Source organism: Aotus nancymaae, unplaced genomic scaffold, assembly GCF_030222135.1.
Source record: "Aotus nancymaae isolate 86718 unplaced genomic scaffold, 86718_ANA_hifiasm-v0.15.2.pri h1tg000059l, whole genome shotgun sequence".
Lineage (NCBI taxonomy): Eukaryota > Metazoa > Chordata > Mammalia > Primates > Aotidae > Aotus > Aotus nancymaae.
Genome location: NW_026988473.1, coordinates 991,584 through 1,010,922, shown reverse-complemented (window position 1 = coordinate 1,010,922; position 19,339 = coordinate 991,584). Strand labels below are relative to the sequence as shown.

Sequence of the window (19,339 nt, the reverse complement as noted above, 5' to 3'; positions counted from 1 at the left end):
GCGGGTCCGGCTGTAACACCGTCCCGGCGCGGAAGCGGGACACTGCCGCTCTGGGCCTAAGCCGGCGGCGATGGCCTCGGCGTCTGTGGAAAGCTTCGTGACCAAGCAGCTGGAGCTGCTGGAGCTCGAGAGAGACGCGGAGGTGGAGGAGCGAAGGTACAGGCGACTGCCGGCGCCGCTCCCTCGCGGTCGGTCCCCCGGTGTCCCGGGCAGAGTCTCCGAGGGGCTCGGCCTCACAGCCTGGGGCGGGAATTTCGTCTCCGACCCCCGAGTCCGGGCCAGGGACCGTCCGTCCCCTGCTTGGCCACCTCCCGAATTGTCAGTCTCGTCACCTCCCAGGCAGCGCGTTCCGTTTTGGGAACCTTAAGAAGCCCTTTTATTTCTCGACCCGAGACCCCCCAACGCTTACACTCTGGGCTCCGGCCTCGACCCGACCCCAGTTCCGCCCTCAGCGGGTTAGCAGCCCTTTCCCTTATTCATCCAGTAAACATGGTTTGCGCCCGTTCCGTGCCAGGCCCCGGCAGCGTGAGTCAGGTGCAGTGGCTGCCTCGGATCCAGCCAGCTGCGGGCTGGGCCTGAGCAGAGTCCCTTCCTCTCCAGCGCCTCCAGGGCCGGCTGCGCGCTTGTTTGGGGGAACGAGCCTGGGGGAGGAACGCCCTTCCCCGGGGAGGGTCAAGGTGGCTTCAAGGAGGAGGTGGTGCCTGAAGGAAAATTGGAGTTAAGCCGGTGGATGCGGGATGGTTTGGGGAGCCACGTGAGAGCTGGCCTTGCTTCCGAATGGGATTATTTATTTGTCCAAAACGATCAGAGCTAACACACGTATACTTTCCATGCATTAATTCCTATACACTTCTGCCAACCCTACAAGGTAGGTTTCTATTACTGTCATTTTCTGTCTAAGGAGATGGAGACAGAGGGGTAAGTAACTTGCCCAGGGTGATACGCTATAGCCCGATTTGCCATCAGGCAGTCTGCTTCCAGAGTTTGCAGGCAGCCATAGGTGGGCAGAATTTGCCCAAGAGGCTTTTGATCATGGCGATTGAGAGCTTTTGCAGTTACTTGACTTTATCAGAATCCCAGCTCCTTATATGGCTGTGTGACTTCGCAGGTTCTGTCTCGGAGCCTTACTTAACTTCATCTGTGAAAGTGGGATGATTCCTACCTGACAGGTTTGCTCTGAAGGAAACGGTCCCGTCAGTCAGGTGCTCAGAACCGTGCCAAGGACAGAGTCAGCCCTCATGGCAGTGGCTCTTCCTGAGAATGCTGAGCAGACTGGCAGGGCGAACCGGAAAGGGCCTGGCTAAGGAGCCAGCCTTCTGTTCTGTGTGTGCAAGATTGGCCATCATCAGGGTTAAGCAGGAGAGGGAGGCGAATAGATTTGCATTATTAGGAGGGTGTCTGGGTCTCCTGTATTTGATTGGACTAGGAGAGGCCAGAAATAAGGTAGTTGAGAGGCTCTTTTTAGCCCAGGTGAGCAGTGATGTGGATTTGAACCAGGGCTGTGGCAGCCAGGATAAGAGGCAGAGAAGTCCAGGTAGAAATAGGGGGAGCCTGAGAGGACTGAGTGACAGATGGGAGTAGAGCAGGTAGCGTCTGTCTCAGGTAACTGGGAGAAGGGTTGTGGCATTAACTGCCCTAGGGAGATGTAGAAGGAGCGGGTTTGGGAGTGGAGCAGATTCAGAGTTCCATGGAGATGTATTTAGTGCCCATGAGTAAATGGGCATCTTTATCTGTGTTTCTTTCCCTTTTACTTTTCCTGCATGGGTGGAAGTAGAAACTGGTAAAAATCCTGAAGCATCAATATCAGGTGTCTTCCAGGTCCTGGCAGGAGAACATCTCTCTGAAAGAGCTCCAGAGCCGAGGCGTGTGTTTGCTGAAGCTGCAGGTATCCAGCCAGCGCACGGGGCTGTACGGACGGCTGCTGGTGACCTTGGAGCCCAGGCGATACGGTTCTGCGGCAGCGCTTCCCAGTAACAGCTTCACTTCCGGTGTGTGCGTATTAGATGCTGAAATTGACTGGCATTCAGACTGCCTTGTACCCTCATAGAGACTGGATTACAATGACCAGTTGGAGAATAAAGCATTGCGGTGAAGAACTCTTAATCAGAAGTCCAACAATTGATGTGGGTTTTGGTTGTCTAGATTAGCATTGTCCAAAATAGTAGCCATTAGCCATGCGTGGTCATCAAGCGGTTGAAGTATGGCTTGTGATTGACGCAGATAAAGATTACACAACAGATTTGGAAGATTATGTTGAGAACAGTTGGGAATATCTCGAGTGATTTTTTTGGAATACCGATGATATGTTGAAATAGTTTTCATATATTGGGTTAAATATGTTATATTAAAATAATTTACCCATTTCTTTTAATTTTTTTTTTTTTTCTGAGCCGGAGTCTCACTCTGTAACCAGGCTGGAGTGCAGTGGCATGATCTTGGCTCACTGCAACCTCTGCCTCCTGGGTTCAAGCGATTCTCCTGCCTCAGCCTCTTGAGTAGCTGGGACTACAGGCGTGTGCCACAACGCCCAGCTACTTTTTTTTTTTTTTGTATTTTTAGTAGAGACGAGGTTTCACCATATTGGCCAGGATGGTCTTGAACTCCTGACCTCAGGTGATCCACCCACCTCAGCCTCCCAGAGTCCTGGGATTATAGGCGTGAGCCACCGCGCCTGACTTCTTTTAATTTTTTTAATATAGCTACTAGAAAACTTAAAACTACACATGACTAGGTGCCTGTAATCCTAGCATTTTGGGAGGCCGAGGTGGGTGGATCGCTTGAGCTCAGGAGTTCAAGAGCAGCCTGGGCAACATGGCAAAACCCCATCTCTACAAAAAATAGAAAAATTGGCCAGATGTGGTGGTGTGTGCCTGTAGTCCCTGCTACTTGAGGGGCTGAGGCAGGAGGATGACTTGAACCTGGGAAGCTGAGGCTGCAGTGAGCCGAGATCATGCCACTGCACTCCAGCCTGGGGGCAAAGTGAGATCCTGTCTCAAAACAAACAAAAAAACAAAACAAAAACTGCATGTGACTCTCGTTAACGTTTCTGTGTAACAGATGGCCTTGGTCCCAGTTGTTGAACATGCAGTCTGTATCCTTCTGTATTCCCAACCCTTTCTTGTGCCAAGCATTTTTTGGCTAAGCTTGTGCCAGCCTGGTTGGAAAGGAGGGGCGGTTAGGAGAAGCTTCTTAACCACACGCCTGGGACGCTTATGTTAGACGGCCACCGCCCCGGAAGCCTGGAGGAAGCAGCATTGCCAGGGCTGTCCTTTTTACTATAAAAGTGTCTCTGCCTCGTTTTGGTGGTCATGGAGTTTTGAATTTCTTATTTTGATTTCATAGACTTTTGCCCAGCAATTAGGAATACTGGCTGGATTTGGAGAAGATGAGATGAGGGTGTTGAGAGAGGAGAGGCCGGGAGGGGAACCTGCAGATTGGAGCCCGACCTGAGCGGAGTTTGAGATCTTACACTTGCTTCTTATGTGGTCTAGAGTCAGTTACTCACCCTCTGAAGGCTGGGAACAGCAGTACCTCGTGGCTTTGCCACCAGGATGGAAAGCGTGTGCAGGCGGGTTGAAAACTGAAATGCAAAGGTCAAAATGTGTATTTATGGCCGAGCGCAGTGGCTCACACCTGTGATCCCAGCACTTCGGAAGGCCGAGGTGGGTGGATCATGAGTTCAAGATATCGAGACCATCCTGGCAAACATGGTAAAACCCCACCTCTACTAAAAATACAAAAATTAGCCAGGCATAGTGGCAGGCGCCTGTGGTCCCAGCTGCTTGGGCGGCTGAGGCAGGAGAATCGCTAACACCCAGGAGGTGGAGGTTGCAGTGGGCTGAGATCACACCACTGCACTCTAGCCTGGTGACTGAGCGAGACTCTGTCACAAAAAACAAGAGTGTGTATATATATTCAGTAAGTGTTGTGGAGTGCATGACCTAAGAGATTAATAATAGCTGATAAACAGGAAGTCAGAAGAAGTGGCATTGATGCAGAAAAGTAGCAAGCTGACATTTTGGTTGTTGATATAGCTGTTGATCAGATTCAGGTAGAGTGGTTATCTGTTCCTTTTCTGAGGAGCAGTCTTAAGTCTCAGTAGCTCAGAGATACACATCTGGAAATGTGGGCTTCTACACAAGGCAGCTCGTGGAAAGGCTGCAGAGGGATGGGATGCTCTAGCCCCGTGGCAGTCCCGTGCACGGAGCCAACGCTCTGCCCCACGAGCTTGTTGCCACCTATGCTTTGTCTTCATAAAGTTAGGAAACGTGATTCAAGGTGCAGATGAAACTCGGTGTCTAGAAGATTTCAGACATGGGGAGTAAATGGAGTGTAAACAGGTCTGGGTTACCTGCGCTTTTATCTCACAGTGGGTTGTGTCAGTCCTAACTGCCTGTGTTCTGAGTGACGAAAACCTGAGTCAGACTGGCTTTTTTTTTTTTTTTTTGGATTCCCCCCTGCACTCCACTGGCTTAAGCAAGAGGGACCATGTCAGTTGTTGTGACTGGAAGGCTGGCTTCAGGACCCAGAGGAGCATGCCAGGACTTAAGTTTCTCTCCATTTCTTGGCTCTGCCCTCTTCTGAGGTGGTTTTTTTTTTTATCCGTCTTAGAGTTTAAGTCTTTCACTGCTGCTCAGGCTGCACTGCAGTGACACAATCATGGCTCACTGCAGCCTCGAACTCCTGGGCACAAGTGATCCTCCTGCCTCAGCGTCCTGAATAGCTGGGATTACAGGTGTGAGCCTTTGTGCCTGACTGGGGTGGATCTTCATCTCAGGTGCCACATGGTAGCAGTTCTAGCCCCTAATCCTCTCAGGTTTCCCGTCTAGCTGGAGAGAGGGAGTGTCTCTATCCAGATGCCCAAGCACAAGTCTTCACGCATCTCAGGCCTTTGACTTGGTCTCATGCCCATCCCTGAAGCAATCACGGTGGCCAGGGGCATGTGAAGCACTGAATGGCTTAAGCCTGGACTGGGGGGAACCCCTTGGACTCACCTGACAGGTGGGAGACACAAGACAGTTGTCCCAGGCAGTAGAAAGGGCTGTGCTGTGTGGGTGTTTCTGCATGGAGTGTTCTTTTCCAGATGTGCTGTGGCGCTTGCTTCTTTCCACGTCCTCCCTATTCCCCATGGGGCCCTTCCTGCACACTGTAACTGGAACAGTGTCCTCATCCCCCCATCCCCTTCCTGTGCTTTATTTTTCCTAGAGCACTTAGCGCTGATGGAGATGCTTGTGTTTGTCGTTTCTCTCCTCCCTGACGTGAGGGCAGGGACTATCCTTACTTGAAGGGCTGACTAGAGCCAAAACAGTGCTTGGTACAGAGTCGGCACTTTCGATATTTTACTGAGTCTCATGCTTGCTTTGAATAGTTCATTGATCTCAAGTCGATTTTCTTATATGACTTAGGTGTTAAACTTTTTTTTTTTTTTTTACTGTTACTGATTGCATTTACTAAAGAAATAACAAAGATAAACTCTTTGAAGTATACTGGATTTTATTATATAAAACAATATTGAACCTTTCCCCAGTGTCTTGTGTAACTGAGTTTTCACTTTTTGCAGGTGATATAGTGGGCCTGTATGATGCTGCTAATGAGGGCAGTCAGCTGGCCACCGGGATCCTGACCCGAGTCACCCAGAAGTCGGTCACGGTGGCCTTTGATGAGTCCCACGATTTCCAGTTGAGCTTGGACCGAGAGAATTCCTATAGACTGTTAAAACTTGCCAATGATGTCACTTACAAGCGACTGAAAAAGTAAGTGGATGTGGCTGGAAATAGTAAGCATCATCTTCCTTAAACATAGCTAGCCCATTCCTCCCACGCCTGCCTCACGAAAGAGAGCAGGTCATTGTGTGGCTCTCCAGTGAGTTGGTGGCAGCATTGGGGCCGAGGCTCGGGCACTGAACTGCTGGTGTTTGCTGAGTTTCTAATTGTAGTTTTCTCCCTTGGCAGAGCTCTGATTGCATTAAAGAAGTATCATTCTGGCCCAGCCTCCTCACTCATAGAAGTGCTCTTTGGCAGATCTGCTCCCAGTCCTGCCAGTGAAATACGTAAGAACTTTTGAGTGTTCTTTTTTGGTTGAAATCGCTGCTGAAAGTATCGAGAACAATGTGACCGTGGGCCGTTTGAGTAAGAGTTTGAGAAAGTGTGACTGAAAGCAGTCTACCTGAACATCTTTGGAGAAATGTCTCTGAATGGCTTGCATGCACTAGACTGTCCTCCTTGTTCTCAGTCCTAATGAAGTAGCTCATTCCATTGAGGTTTTTATTTTAAATTCTTTTCTGGGCAGAGGATGGAGTCTTGCTCTGTCACCCAGACTGGAGTGCAGTGGTGCGATCTTTGCTCAGTACAACCTCCACCTCCCAGGCTCAAGTGATTCTCATGCCTTAGCCTCCCAGATAGCTGAGATTACAGGCACACACCACCATGCCTGGCTAACTTTTGTATTTTTAGTGGAGACAGGGTTTTGCCTCATTGGCCAGGCTGATCTCGAACTCCTGACCTCAAGTGATCTCACCTTGGCCTCCCAAAGTGTTGGGATTATAGGTGTGAGCTACCACGCTTGGCCTCCATTGAGTTTTAAAATGATGTTCTTTTAATATACATAAATCTTTTATTTTGAAATGTAAAGATATTTCTTTTAGCTTAGTACTTTGTGAAAATAGAGGAGAGCAGATCATTTTTTATGCTCGATAGCAATTTTAGGTTGAAAAAAATCTCAATTCTTTTTTTGTTGTTAGGGACCCTGGAATGGCTTGGTTATAGCATGGGAACGTGGGATTCAGTGGCCTGTTACTAGCTCCACACCTGCCTGTCTTCCATGTTGGCTTCAGTCTCACCAGTCAGGGTCAGCAAGCACCCTTTGCTTATGAGCTGCTCCTCCTCCAACAGGCGTCTCTGTGTGGTGGGCACCATGGAGCGAATGCCGTGGTTGCAGGGCAGAGCCCAACGGCACCTGCTCTTAAGAGTACAGCAGAAGAAGCAGGTCTTTAATCTTGGTCATGGAAGATTCAGAACAGAAACATGATCCTAGAGTTTGTTAGTCATTTTTTTTTATCATTTGTCTTTATCATTTTATGGGTACTTAAAAGATGGACAATATGGTAGGAACAAATACGCTCCAGGAATCATTTCCTTCATTCCTGTTACTCCAGAGCAGGGATTGGCAAACTTTTCCCGTAAAGGGGTGGACTGTGAATGTTTAGACTTTATGGCCCATGTCATAGCAGCAAGCAGCTGTAGATGGTATATAAATGAACAGGCGTGGCTGTGCTCCAGTGAAACTGACCAGAACAGGCAGCACACTGGATGTGGCCCACACTTTGCTGATTCCTGTTCAAAGAGAAGCCTTTTGAAAATAAAGCAGACTGACTTTTGTGTTGATTGATTACTCCTGGGGAGGTCCAGCGTGTTCTCCTGACAGGCCTCACTTATCCCCGTGGGCGCATGCTCTGTGAGGACCGGCAGAGTGCCAGAGTCTTGCTCTGCTGCTGCTTCCACAGACCCGCTGACGTTCTTCAACACCTGCCTGGACGCCTCCCAGAAAGAAGCGGTTTCATTTGCGCTGTCGCAGAAAGAACTTGCCATCATCCATGGACCTCCTGGCACTGGGAAAACCACGACTGTGGTTGAGATAATTCTTCAAGCTGTGAAACAAGGCTTAAAGGTGGGCAGTGCACGCTACTTCCCTGGCAGAGCCCGTCAGCTCCTGGTCTGTCATGTTCAGCAGGTGCTCAGCCAGGTTCAGCCTCAGTTCTGGGGGCATGAGTCAGGAGCATTGCTCAGCATTTACTCATTGAGCATTGGACTGGCCTTGTTTGATTTCCGGCAGCCCCATGAGTCTTGGGGAACATGCGCAGGAACCGCAGCCTGCATTGTTGAAAAAGGCTCCTGGAGCCCTCTGTGGCGTGGCAGCCTTAGTGTGGGCCAGGCCCTGGCCCAGTCTTCCTTTGCTCACCATGCTGGCTGTGCTCACATTCCCCCCTGTGCAGGCCCATGTAGGGGCCTGGAGTTGGCCCGGGCCTGGTTTGTGCCCGTTGGGAGCTCAGCGTCTGGTTGAAGGACACGGTATTATTACGGCTCATCAGATAGTCTGCTTAACGGCTATGATGTACATGTCCAGTGGACGGCTGACTGATTTTCTGAGATGTGGAATATAAGATTGTACATTATTATTCACTTACATTTTAATTTAATTTTTATATTTTGAGACGGAGTCTCACTCTGTCACTCAGGCTGCAATGTGGAGTGCAGTGGTGGGATCTTGGCTCACTGCAACCTCTGCCTCCTGGTTCAAGTTCAGTTCTCCTACCTGAGCCTCCCAAGTAGCTGGGATTACAGGTGCCCGCCACCATGCCTGGCTAATTTTTGTATTTTTAGTAGAGGTGGCATTTCACCATGTTGGCCAGGCTGGTCTCGAACTCCTGACCTTAGGTGATCTGCCCACCTCAGCCTTCCAAAGTGCTTTGATTACATGCATGAGCCACCGCGCCTGCCCCAGTTACATTTTTAATGGTTGAAAAAGGATCTTTTATCATCATCTGCATCACCTTGAGTCATTATGGGTCTTAGCACATGGAGAGCTTTTTGAAAAGCCTTTCTGGTTTATAAAAATGTTGGATAATGATGAGAATTGGAATAATGGCAAGTTTTGTAGGGTGACATTTACTGGGTGCTGCCTACCACCAGGCATCCTTCTGAACACCCATTTAATCCTCACAGAAACCCTGTGCCAAGGCAAGTGGTTAGTGGCCCCAGTTTATAGATGAGGAAGCAGGATGTGGTGGCTCATACCTGTGATTTTGGCACTTTGGGAGGCCGAGGCGGGTGGATCACCTGAGGTCAGGAGTTCGAGACCAGCCTGGCCAACATGGTGAAATGCCACCTCTACTAAAAATACAAAAATTAGCCAGGCATGGTGGCGGGCACCTGTAATCTCAGCTACATAGGAGGCTGAGGCAGGAGAATCTCTTGAACCCAGGAGGTGGAGGTTGCAGTAAGTAGATCACGCCATTGCACTCCAGCCTGGGCAACAAGAGCAAGACTCCATCTCACAAAAAAAAAAAAAAAAAAAATAGACGAGAAAACTGAGAAACAGGGTCAAGTGCCTAGCACTCAGAATGGTAGAGCCAGAAATGGAACTGGAACTCAGGCAGAGCTGCAGGGTTTTCCTGTGAGTGTCTTTGCACATGTTTGAAGACTGGTAAGAAAGATGACTTAGGCTGGGCACGGTGGCTCACACCTATAATCCCAGCACTTTGGGAGGCCGAGACGGGTGGATCACGAGGTCAAGAGATCGAGACCATCCTGGTCAACATGGTGAAACCCCGTCTCTACTAAAAATACAAAAATTAGCTGGGCATGCTGGCACGTGCCTGTAGTCCCAGCTACTCTGGAGGCTGAGGCAGGAGAATTGCCTGAACCCAGGAGGCGGAGGTTGCAGTGAGCCGAGATCACGCCATTGCACTCCAGCCTGGGTAACAAGAGCGAAACTCTGTCTCAAAAAAAAAAAAAAGAAAGATGACTTACTGGCAGGAAGCAGATTGGTGGCTTTAGTTGGGTGCCTACTATTCACCAAAAATGTGCCAAGATACACCTGTGTGCGCTCTTTTGTGGAGATGTGCCTTGGGACATGGCAGTGGGGTTGGCGGCGATGCCAGGTGTGGAGAGTGGGTGGCCGAGCCTCCTTCCTGAGCTGCTGTTTGTTTTGAGGTTAAGGGCCTGTAAAGACTTTCTTCTCTGCCTCCTCTGCTGGTTGCCACCTACTTTTTTTTTTTTCCCCCCCAGAGATGGGATCTCACTATGTTGTTGAGGGTGGTCTCGATCTTCTGACCCCAAGCAATCCTCGCACCTTGGCCTCCCAGAGTGCTAGGATTATAGGCATGAGCCACCGCACCTGGCCAGTGTCTCACTTTTTTTTTCTTTCTGCCCAGAGAAGATGCAATGTCTCATTTTTAATAGTGGAGCTGTGACTGGGTGCAGTGACTTATGTCTGTTATCCTAGCACTTTGGGAGCCTGAGGTGGGAGGATCTGGCTGCCAGTGTGTCTGCCTGCCCAGGAGTTTGAGATCAGCTTGGGCAACATAGCAAGACCCAGGCTTTACAAAAATAGAAAAAATCAGCTGGGTGTGGTGATGCATGCCTGCAGCCCCAGCTACTTGGGAGGCTGAGTAAGGAAGATAGCTTGGGCCCAGGAAGTGATGACACACCAGGGGCGTGGTCTAGATCTTGCCGTTTGCCACACAGAAAGCCAATCACTGAGGACGAGTATTGCCCAGGAAGAAGCTGTCATCAGATGCTGCAGCAGAGGAGATGGGAACACATCCTCAAATCCATTTCCCTAACTTACTGAAACTAGGTTTACATAGCAGGGAGGAAATGCAACAATGTATAAGAAAACAGGAACTGGGGTGGGGGCGCGGCAAAGAGGCCCCTGGTACAGTGGTCTGATGAGTTTTAGATCTTTGATACTTTTTTGAGAGACCTGAAGGTCCTTTTCTGAGAAAGGAACTCACATAAAACAAATACAAATTTGTCAGATGGTAAGATGATTTGATGGGTAGTATGATGGATGCCTCACCCCTGATTATTTCAGGGTACACTTCAATCTTGTCAGTCTTTTTCCTTCCAGCTACAAGTTAGTTCACATGTTTTGGTGCTGTGGTGACATACATTGGTGATCCATTCATCGAATCTGTTTGCAGTGTCCCTCCGGCTTCCCTCACCCATGCAGAAGCTGCCTACTCACTGGGCGCGTGTACCTGCCCTGCCCTTCTCTCTGCCTTTAAGGCTTTTTATTGTTTTAGTGTCCTCTTCAGTGGTCTGATTACAAAGTAAATGACCAAATCTAAACTTGCGGTTCCCAGGTTCTGTGCTGCGCCCCCTCCAACATCGCAGTGGACAACCTGGTGGAGCGCCTGGCTCTGTGTAAGCAGCGGATTCTGCGCCTGGGGCACCCCGCCCGCCTCCTGGAGTCCATTCAGCAGCACTCCCTGGATGCGGTTTTAGCACGGAACGACAGTGCCCAGATTGTTGCCGATATCAGGAAGGACATCGACCAGGTCTTTGTAAGTGTCGTGGTTAGTGTCCACGTGGGGTGTGGGTTTCTGATCTGCAGTCTTTTTAAGGAGCGAATATTTTATCTGTCTGCATTCCTCTTGCTCTTCTCTTCCGTCGATTCCTTTAATAATTTAAAAAATTGGGCTGCCCTCCCCAACCCCCTTTTTTTTTTTTTTTTTTTTGAGACAGAGTTTCGCTCTTGTTACCCAGGCTGGAGTGCAATGGTGCGATCTCGGCTCACCGCAACCTCCGCCTCCTGGGTTCAGGCAATTCTCCTGCCTCAGCCTCCTGGGTAGCTGGGATTACAGGCATGCGCCACCATGCCCAGCTAATTTTTTGTATTAGTAGAGACGGGTTTCACCATGTTGACCAGGATGGTCTCGATCTCTTGACCTTGTGATCCATCCGCCTCGGCCTCCCAACCTTTTTCTTTTTGAGATGGAGTCTTGCTTTGTCACCCGGGCTGGAGTGCAGTGGTGCTATCTTGGCTCACTGCAGCCTCCGCCTCCCGGGTTCAAGTGATTTTCGTGCCTCACCCTCCCAAGTAGCTGCAACTACAGGCATGCACCACCACACCCAGCTGTTTTTTTTTATTTTTAGTAGAGATTAGGTTTCGCAATGTTGGTCAGGCTGGTTTCGGACTCCTGACCTCAAGTGATCCACCCACCTCGGCCTCCCAGAGTGCTGGGATTACAGGTGTGAGCCTGACCAGGGCTGCCCATTTTTGATAGAGAGCTATACCTAGCATTTAACAGAGACTCAGCTGTTTTCAAAGTGCTTGGTAAGTAGGTGAGAAATTGTAAAGAAAACATTTTCTGGCCAGGTGCGGTGGTTCATGCCTGCAATCCCAGCACTTGGGGAGGCTGAGGTGGGCCGATCAGTTGAGGTCAGGAGTTCGAGACCAGCCTGGCCCAAATGGTCGAACCTGTTTCTACTAAAAATACAAAAATTAGCAGTCATGGTGGCAGGTGCTTATAATCCCAGCTACCGGGAGGCTGAGGCAGGAAAATCACTTGAACCCAGGAGGTGGAGATTGTAGTGAACCAAGATTGCTCCACTGCACTCTATAGGCAACAAAGCAAGACTCTGTCTCAGAAAACAGAACATTTCCTGGGTGTCTCTCTGTCTGGTCCTGTTGTGTTGCTAATGGTGGCAATGGGAGAAAAGCAGCCTGAAGACAAACATTCAAAAAACAGGTGTCCTCCTAGTGCTTTCTTTTATTTTACCTTCTTGTGAAAGAGGATGCCAGTCGCCTAGGAAGTAGGGTGGTGATGGCTTCATTCCATTTGAGAGGGCCTTTTCCTCCCAGCTGACACTTTACAGCTCTTTGGTTTTCCTGTGCCACTTTGCTCTAGTGTCCGTGCTCACATCCTGTCCTGTGTGGTCACCATTGGCACCTGCACTCCTCCGTGTCCTAGCCTCAGAGGAGTGACGGCAGCAGGGAGGGTGCGGGGAGCCAGTCTTTGCCGTGGGCCCATGGCGCAGGGGCTGCCTGGGTGGCAGTGTGGGGACGGGTTGCCTGCTGGGAGGTGGAAGAAGGAAAGATGCCTGCCACGCAGGTTAAAGTGGTGTGGGAATATGCGTGCTGTTTGCTCACCACAAATGTGAGTCATCTCATTTCCTGTTGAAATTGGTGCTTTTGGGGATTTTCTTTCTTTGTAAATTATACACAATAAAACACCTCCTGTCACCCCTGCTAAAATTCCATCCTCCAAAGTAGAAATCACAAATAAGGAAAGCTTACATCTTTTTGAGATATTAAAGTAAGTTGAGGTTTTGATTATGGGTTGAAAATTTTTTTTAATCTCTTGAAAAATGTAGAATAATATGTGAAGCTCTGTCTCTCAGTTCACAAGCTCCCACATCCCAAATCCTGAGGTGGGCAGGTGCTTTTTCTTCCCCAAGATCAAATGCCTCTGTGCAGGGCAGGGCTGATCCCATTTCTGGTCTCATCAGAGTTAAAAGCATGGTCTCTTTCCAGGACTTAAAATGTCCCTGTGACTTGAGGCAAGTGAGGATGGAAGGTGCTTAGTTGCGTGTGTATATTTGTGTCTCCTTTAAGAAAGGTTTCTGAGTGTTTTTTAAGGAGCTTATTGAACTGGACCAAATGTTATAAATAGAAGCACTTCATAAATAGAGTTGAAGTAGGAGGCTGGATTGAAATAAGTGTATCTTCTTTGTTTCTCTTTATAGGTGAAAAACAAAAAGACCCAGGATAAGAGAGAGAAAAGTAATTTTCGCAATGAAATTAAGCTGTTAAGAAAAGAACTGAAGGAGAGGGAAGAAGCAGCTATGCTGGAGAGCCTCACTTCGGCAAACGTGGTCCTTGCAACAAACACGGGTGAGGGGCGTCTCCATCCTGCCTCTGTGGCCTCGAAGAAGGCGTTGGGGTCTGTTCCTGCTTCTGTTTTCTGGAAGAGTTTGTTTAGAATTGGTATTTCTTTCTTAAAAGTTGGATAGAGTTCACTAGTGAAGACTTCCGCTGTAATTTTCTTCATATAGAGATTTTTAACTACAAATTCAACTTCTTCAATAGATAAAGGACTATTCAGGTTGTCTTTTCTTCCATGAGCTCACATCTTTCTTTGTCCATTTCATCTAAGTTGTGGAATTTAGAGGCATGGAGTGGTTCCTAACATGCCCTTATTCTTCTTTTAATATCTGCAGAATCGGTCATGGTGGAATCTGTATTCCTCTTGATACTGGTTTGTGTGTTCTTTTTTTTTCCTGATCTTCTGGCTGGATGGATTTTTTTTTCCTTTTATGTAAATTTGTGTGTGTGTATATATATATTTTTTTTAAGAAACAGGGTCTGCCAGATGTGGTGGCTCACACCTGTAATCCCAGCACTTTGGGAGGCCAACACGGGCAGATCACCTGAGGTCAGGAGTTTGAGGCCAGTCTGGCCAACATGACAAAACCCCATCTCTGCTAAAAGTACAAAAATTAGCCAGGAGCTGTGGTGTGTGCCTGTAATTCCAGCTACTCAGGAGGCTGAGGCAGGAGAATTGCTTGAACCCAGGAGGCGGCGGTTGCGGTAAACCAAGATCGCGCCATTGCATTCCAGCCTGGGTGACAGAGCGAGACCCCGCCTTAAAGCCCCATAAAACAAAAAAAAAGTGACAGGGTCTCACAGTGTTGCCCAGGCTGGTCTCAACTCCTGGGCTTCAGGGATCCTCCTGCCTTAGTCTCCTAAAGTGCTGGGATTACAGGCGTGAGCCACCGCACCCAGCCTGGCTGGAGGTTTCAATTGATCTCCCCAAAGAACCAGCTTTTGCTTTTTCTCTATTTTTCTGTTCCATTTATTTCCACATTGATCTTTATTGTTTTCTGTTTTCTTGGGCTTGTTCTTTTTCAAACTTCTTAATGTAGAAGCTGAGATCATTGATTTGAGACTTGACTTTTTTTCTAATATAGGCATTTAGCTCCATAAATGTCTCCCTATGTACTGCCTTTGTGGCATCCCACAAATTCTGATACGTTTCATTCATTTCAAAATGCTATCTCATTTGCCTTTTGATTTTTTTAGAAGTGTTACATAGTTTCCAAATAGTTGGGAATTTTCCAGATATCTTTCTGTTGTTAATTTCTTTTTCTCTCTTCCCTTCTCTCCCGTCCCTCCCTGCCTGTCCCTGTCCCTGTTGCGTAAGGGATCTCATTATGTTCCCGAGGCTGGACTCGAACTTCTGGGCTCAAGTGATCCTTCCAACTCAGCCTTCTGAGGAGCTGGGGCTACTGGCATGTGCCACTGCACCTGGCTTACTTTCTGTTGTTGATTTCTAATTTAATTCCCTGTGGTCAGAGGACATGCCCTCATGACTTGGATCAGTTCATTGAGACTTTCTTTATCGTCCAGAATCTGGTCTCTGTCTTGGTGGGTGTTCCATGCACACTTGAAAGAATGTATGTTCTGATGTTGTCGGGTGTTCTGTAAGTAATCAGATCACGATGGTTTGTAGTGTGGTTCAGGTCTGCTCTATTGAGAGAGGGATGTTGAAACCTGTGATTCTAACTGGACATGTTTGTTTTTCCCTACAGTCCTATTGGTTTTTGCTTCGTATCTTTGGAAACTCTTTTGTTAGGGTCATAAATGTGGACTGGGCTGTTTTCTTGATTAGTTAACCAGTTTATCATTATGAAATGACCTTCTTTATCTCTGGTAATATTCTTTTTTTGAAATCTACTTTGATATTAATCATTTTAGCATTTCAGCTGAAAAACAATAAAATTTGTTTTCATTATGGTCAAAAACATGTAACATGATATTTACCACCGTAACTGTTTTTAAGTCTGTAGTATGGCAGCATTAATTGCATGCCTGTTGTTGTGCAGCACGTCTCTAGGACATTTGCATCTCGCCAACCTGAAACTCTGTATCCGTTGAACATCGATTCCCTTTTTCCCTGTCCCCAGGTCCTGGCAGTCCCCAGTCCACTTTCTGCTTCTAAGAGTTTAATTATTTTAGATACCTCAAGTAAGTGGAACCATGCAGCATTTGTCTTTTTGTGACTAGCTGGTTTTATTGACCATTATGCCCTCAAGGTTCAGCCATGTTGTTCAGCCTTCTTTTTAGTTTTAAGAGACAAAGTCCCATTCTCTCACCTAGGCTGGAGTATAGTGGTACAGTCAGAGTTCACTGTAACCTTAAATTTGTGGCCTCAAGGAGTCCTCCCATGTTGACCTCCTGAGTTGCTGGGATTACAGGTGTGGGCCATTGCACCCGTATTTCCATGCAGTATCATTTCCTTCTACCTGAAAGATGTCCGTTATCATTTCTTGTAGTGTGGGTCAGCTGGTGATGAATTCTAATAGCTTTTGTATGTCTGAAAATAACTTGATTTCACCTGCAGTTTTGAAAGATATTTTTGCTGGGTGAGAATTCTAGATTAACACTTTTTTTCCTCGCAGTATTTTAAAAATGTTGTTCTGCTGTCATCTGCATATTTCTGAAGAGAAATCTATCATTCTTATCTTTGTTCCTTTGTATCTAATGTGTCTTTTTTCTAATGTTTTAAGATTTTTTTTTGGCCAGGTGCGGTGGCTCACGCCTGTAATCTCAGCACTTTGGGAGGCTGAGGTGAGCAGATCCCCTGAGGTCAGGAGTCCAAGACTAGTCTGGCCAACATGGTGAAACCCCTCTCTACTAAAAATACAAAAAAATTAGCTGGGCATGGTGGAGGGTACCTGTAATCCCAGGCTCTTCTGGAGGCTGAGGCAGGAGTAATCACTTGAACCTGGGAGGTGGAGATTGCAGTGAACTGAGATCACACCACTGCACTCCAGCCTGGGCAACAGAGCCAGACTCTGTCATAAAAAGAAAAAGAAAAAAAAACCCCACATTTTTTTCTTTATCACTGGTTTTAAGCAATTTGATCAGGATTTGCCCTGGTGCAGTTTGCTTCATGTTTTTTAGAATCGTGGTGAGGACACAGTATGAGATCTACCCTCTGAAATGTTTAAGTGTACAATACAATATTGTTAACTAATGACACCTTGCTGCACAGCGGATCTGTGGAATTCATCTTGCACAGCTGAACCTTTATACGTGCTGGCTGCTGTTTCCGAGTTCACTAATTTCCTTCCTTCATGCCTTATCTAACATCTGTCCCATCCAGTATAACTTTCATCTGACATCCGGAAATAAGATTTGAGTCTTTTTATATCTTTGATGTCCTTATTTAATTTTTTGAACATTTGGAATACAACTGTAACTCTTTTTAATGTTCTGGACTATTCTTTCTATCATCTATGTCATTTGTGGTCTCGACGAACTGTTCCCCGCGTGTGGTTGTGTTTTCCTACTTCTTTGTGCGCCTGCTGATGTTTGTTTGGATACCAGACATTGGGGGTTTTATGTTGTTGCATGCTGAATATTGAATAGTTTTGTATTCCTGTAATTTTTTTTTTTTTTTTTTTTTTTTGAGACAGGGTCTTGCTCTGTCACCCAGACTGGAGTGCAGTGGTGTGATCTTGGCTCACGGCAACCTCTGCCTCCTGGATTCAAGCGATTCTCTTGACTCAGTCTCCTGAGTAGCTGGGACTGCAGGCACTCACCACCATGCCCGGCTAATTTTTTTTTTTTTTTTTTTTTTTTCTTAAGACAGAGTCTTGCTCTGTCGCCAGCCACCAGACTGGAGTGCAGTGGCGCAAGCTCCGCTCACTTCAATCTCCGCCTCCTGGGTTCAAACAATTCTCCTGCCTCAGCCTCCTGAGTAGCTGGGACTACAGGCGCACGCCACCATGCCCAGCTAATTTTTGTATTTTTTAGTAGAGGCAGGGTTTCAGTATGTTGGCCAGGGTGGTCTTGACCTCATGATCCGCCCGCCTCGGCCTCCCAAAGTGCTGGAATTACAGGTGTGAGCCACTGCGCCCGGCCAATTTTTGTATTTTTACTAGAGACGGAGTTTCACCATGTTGACCAGGCTGGTCTCCACTTCCTGACCTCAAGTGATCTGCCTGCCTCAGTCTCCCAAAGTGCTGGGGTTACAGGCGTAAGCCACTGCACCCAGCCTCCTATAATATTCTTGCATTTGGTTCTGGGAAGCAGTAAATTTACCTCTAAACAGTTTAATCCTTTTGAGTCTCACTTTTGAGATTTGTTAGGGTCTGGATCAGTGCTGAGTCTAGGGTTAATATTACCCCGTACTGAGGTAAGACCCTTTGAGCTTTCTACCCAGTGCGCCTTGCATCATGAGGTTTTCTAGTTTGACTGATGGGATTGGGTACTATTCCCGGTATTGTGTGAGCACTGGGCACTTTTCTCTAATTGCTTTGGATGGTTATTTCCCAGGCCTGGAGTAGTGTTCTCATAAGCGTGTGCTGATCACAGGCCTGGAGTAGAGTTCTCATGAGCGTGTGCTGATCACAGGCCAGGAGTAGTGTTCTCATAAGCGTGTGCTGATCACAGGCCTGGAGTAGAGTTCTCATGAGTGTGTGCTGATCACAGGCCTCAGTAGTATTCTCATAAGCGTGTGCTGATCACAGACCTCAGTAGTGTTCTCATGAGCGTGTGCTGATCACAGGCCTGGAGTAGTGTCCTCATGAGCGTGTGCTGATCACAGGCCTGGAGTAGAGTTCTCATGAGCGTGTGCTGATCACAGGCCTGGAGTAGAGTTCTCATGAGCGTGTGCTGATCACAGGCCTGGAGTAGTGTTCTCATGAGCGTGTGCTGATCACAGGCCTGGAGTAGAGTTCTCATGAGCGTGTGCTGATCACAGGCCTGGAGTAGAGTTCTCATGAGCGTGTGCTGATCACAGGCCTGGAGTAGAGTTCTCATGAGCGTGTGCTGATCACAGGCCTGGAGTAGTGTTCTCATGAGCGTGTGCTGATCACAGGCCTGGAGTAGTGTTCTCATGAGCGTGTGCTGATCACAGGCCTGGAGTAGTGTTCTCATGAGCGTGTGCTGATCACAGGCCTGGAGTAGTGTTCTCATGAGCGTGTGCTGATCACAGGCCTGGAGTAGAGTTCTCATGAGTGTGTGCTGATCACAGGCCTGGAGTAGAGTTCTCATGAGCGTGTGCTGATCACAGGCCTGGAGTAGAGTTCTCATGAGCGGGTGCTGATCACAGGCCTGGAGTATTGTTCTCATGAGCGGGTGCTGATCACAGGCCTGGAGTATTGTTCTCATGAGCGTGTGCTGATCACAGGCCTGGAGTAGAGTTCTCATGAGTGTGTGCTGATCACAGGCCTCAGTAGTATTCTCATAAGCGTGTGCTGATCACAGGCCTCAGTAGTGTTCTCATGAGCGTGTGCTGATCACAGGCCTGGAGTAGTGTTCTCATGAGCGTGTGCTGATCACAGACCTGGAGTAGAGTTCTCATGAGCGTGTGCTGATCACAGGCCTGGAGTATTGTTCTCATGAGCGGGTGCTGATCACAGGCCTGGAGTATTGTTCTCATAAGCGTGTGCTGATCACAGGCCTGGAGTAGTGTTCTCATGAGCGTGTGCTGATCACAGGCCTGGAGTAGTGTTCTCATGAGCGTGTGCTGATCACAGGCCTGGAGTATTGTTCTCATAAGCGTGTGCTGATCACAGGCCTGGAGTAGTGTTCTCATGAGCGTGTGCTGATCACAGGCCTGGAGTAGTGTTCTCATGAGCGTGTGCTGATCACAGGCCTGGAGTAGAGTTCTCATGAGCGTGTGCTGATCACAGGCCTGGAGTAGAGTTCTCATGAGCCTGTGCTGATCACAGGCCTGGAGTAGAGTTCTCATGAGCGTGTGCTAATTACAGGCCTGGAGTAGAGTTCTCATGAGCGTGTGCTAATTACAGGCCTGGAGTAGAGT

The 19,339-nt window shown here is 48.0% G+C and overlaps 1 protein-coding gene across 1 annotated transcript in view; it reads left to right on the top strand.

The window, feature by feature from the left end:
* The first annotated feature begins 9 nt into the window (after positions 1 to 9).
* IGHMBP2 (immunoglobulin mu DNA binding protein 2) overlaps positions 10 to 19,339 on the top strand; it is a 35,931-nt gene continuing 16,601 nt past the window's right edge. The window contains exons 1-7 of the mRNA XM_012452978.3: positions 10 to 156; positions 1,819 to 1,988; positions 5,561 to 5,753; positions 5,952 to 6,049; positions 7,502 to 7,665; positions 10,865 to 11,065; positions 13,251 to 13,398. Of these exons, the coding sequence (XP_012308401.1) occupies positions 71 to 156; positions 1,819 to 1,988; positions 5,561 to 5,753; positions 5,952 to 6,049; positions 7,502 to 7,665; positions 10,865 to 11,065; positions 13,251 to 13,398 (1,060 nt within the window). The 5' untranslated portion in view covers positions 10 to 70. The remainder of the gene's footprint in view (positions 157 to 1,818; positions 1,989 to 5,560; positions 5,754 to 5,951; positions 6,050 to 7,501; positions 7,666 to 10,864; positions 11,066 to 13,250; positions 13,399 to 19,339) is intronic.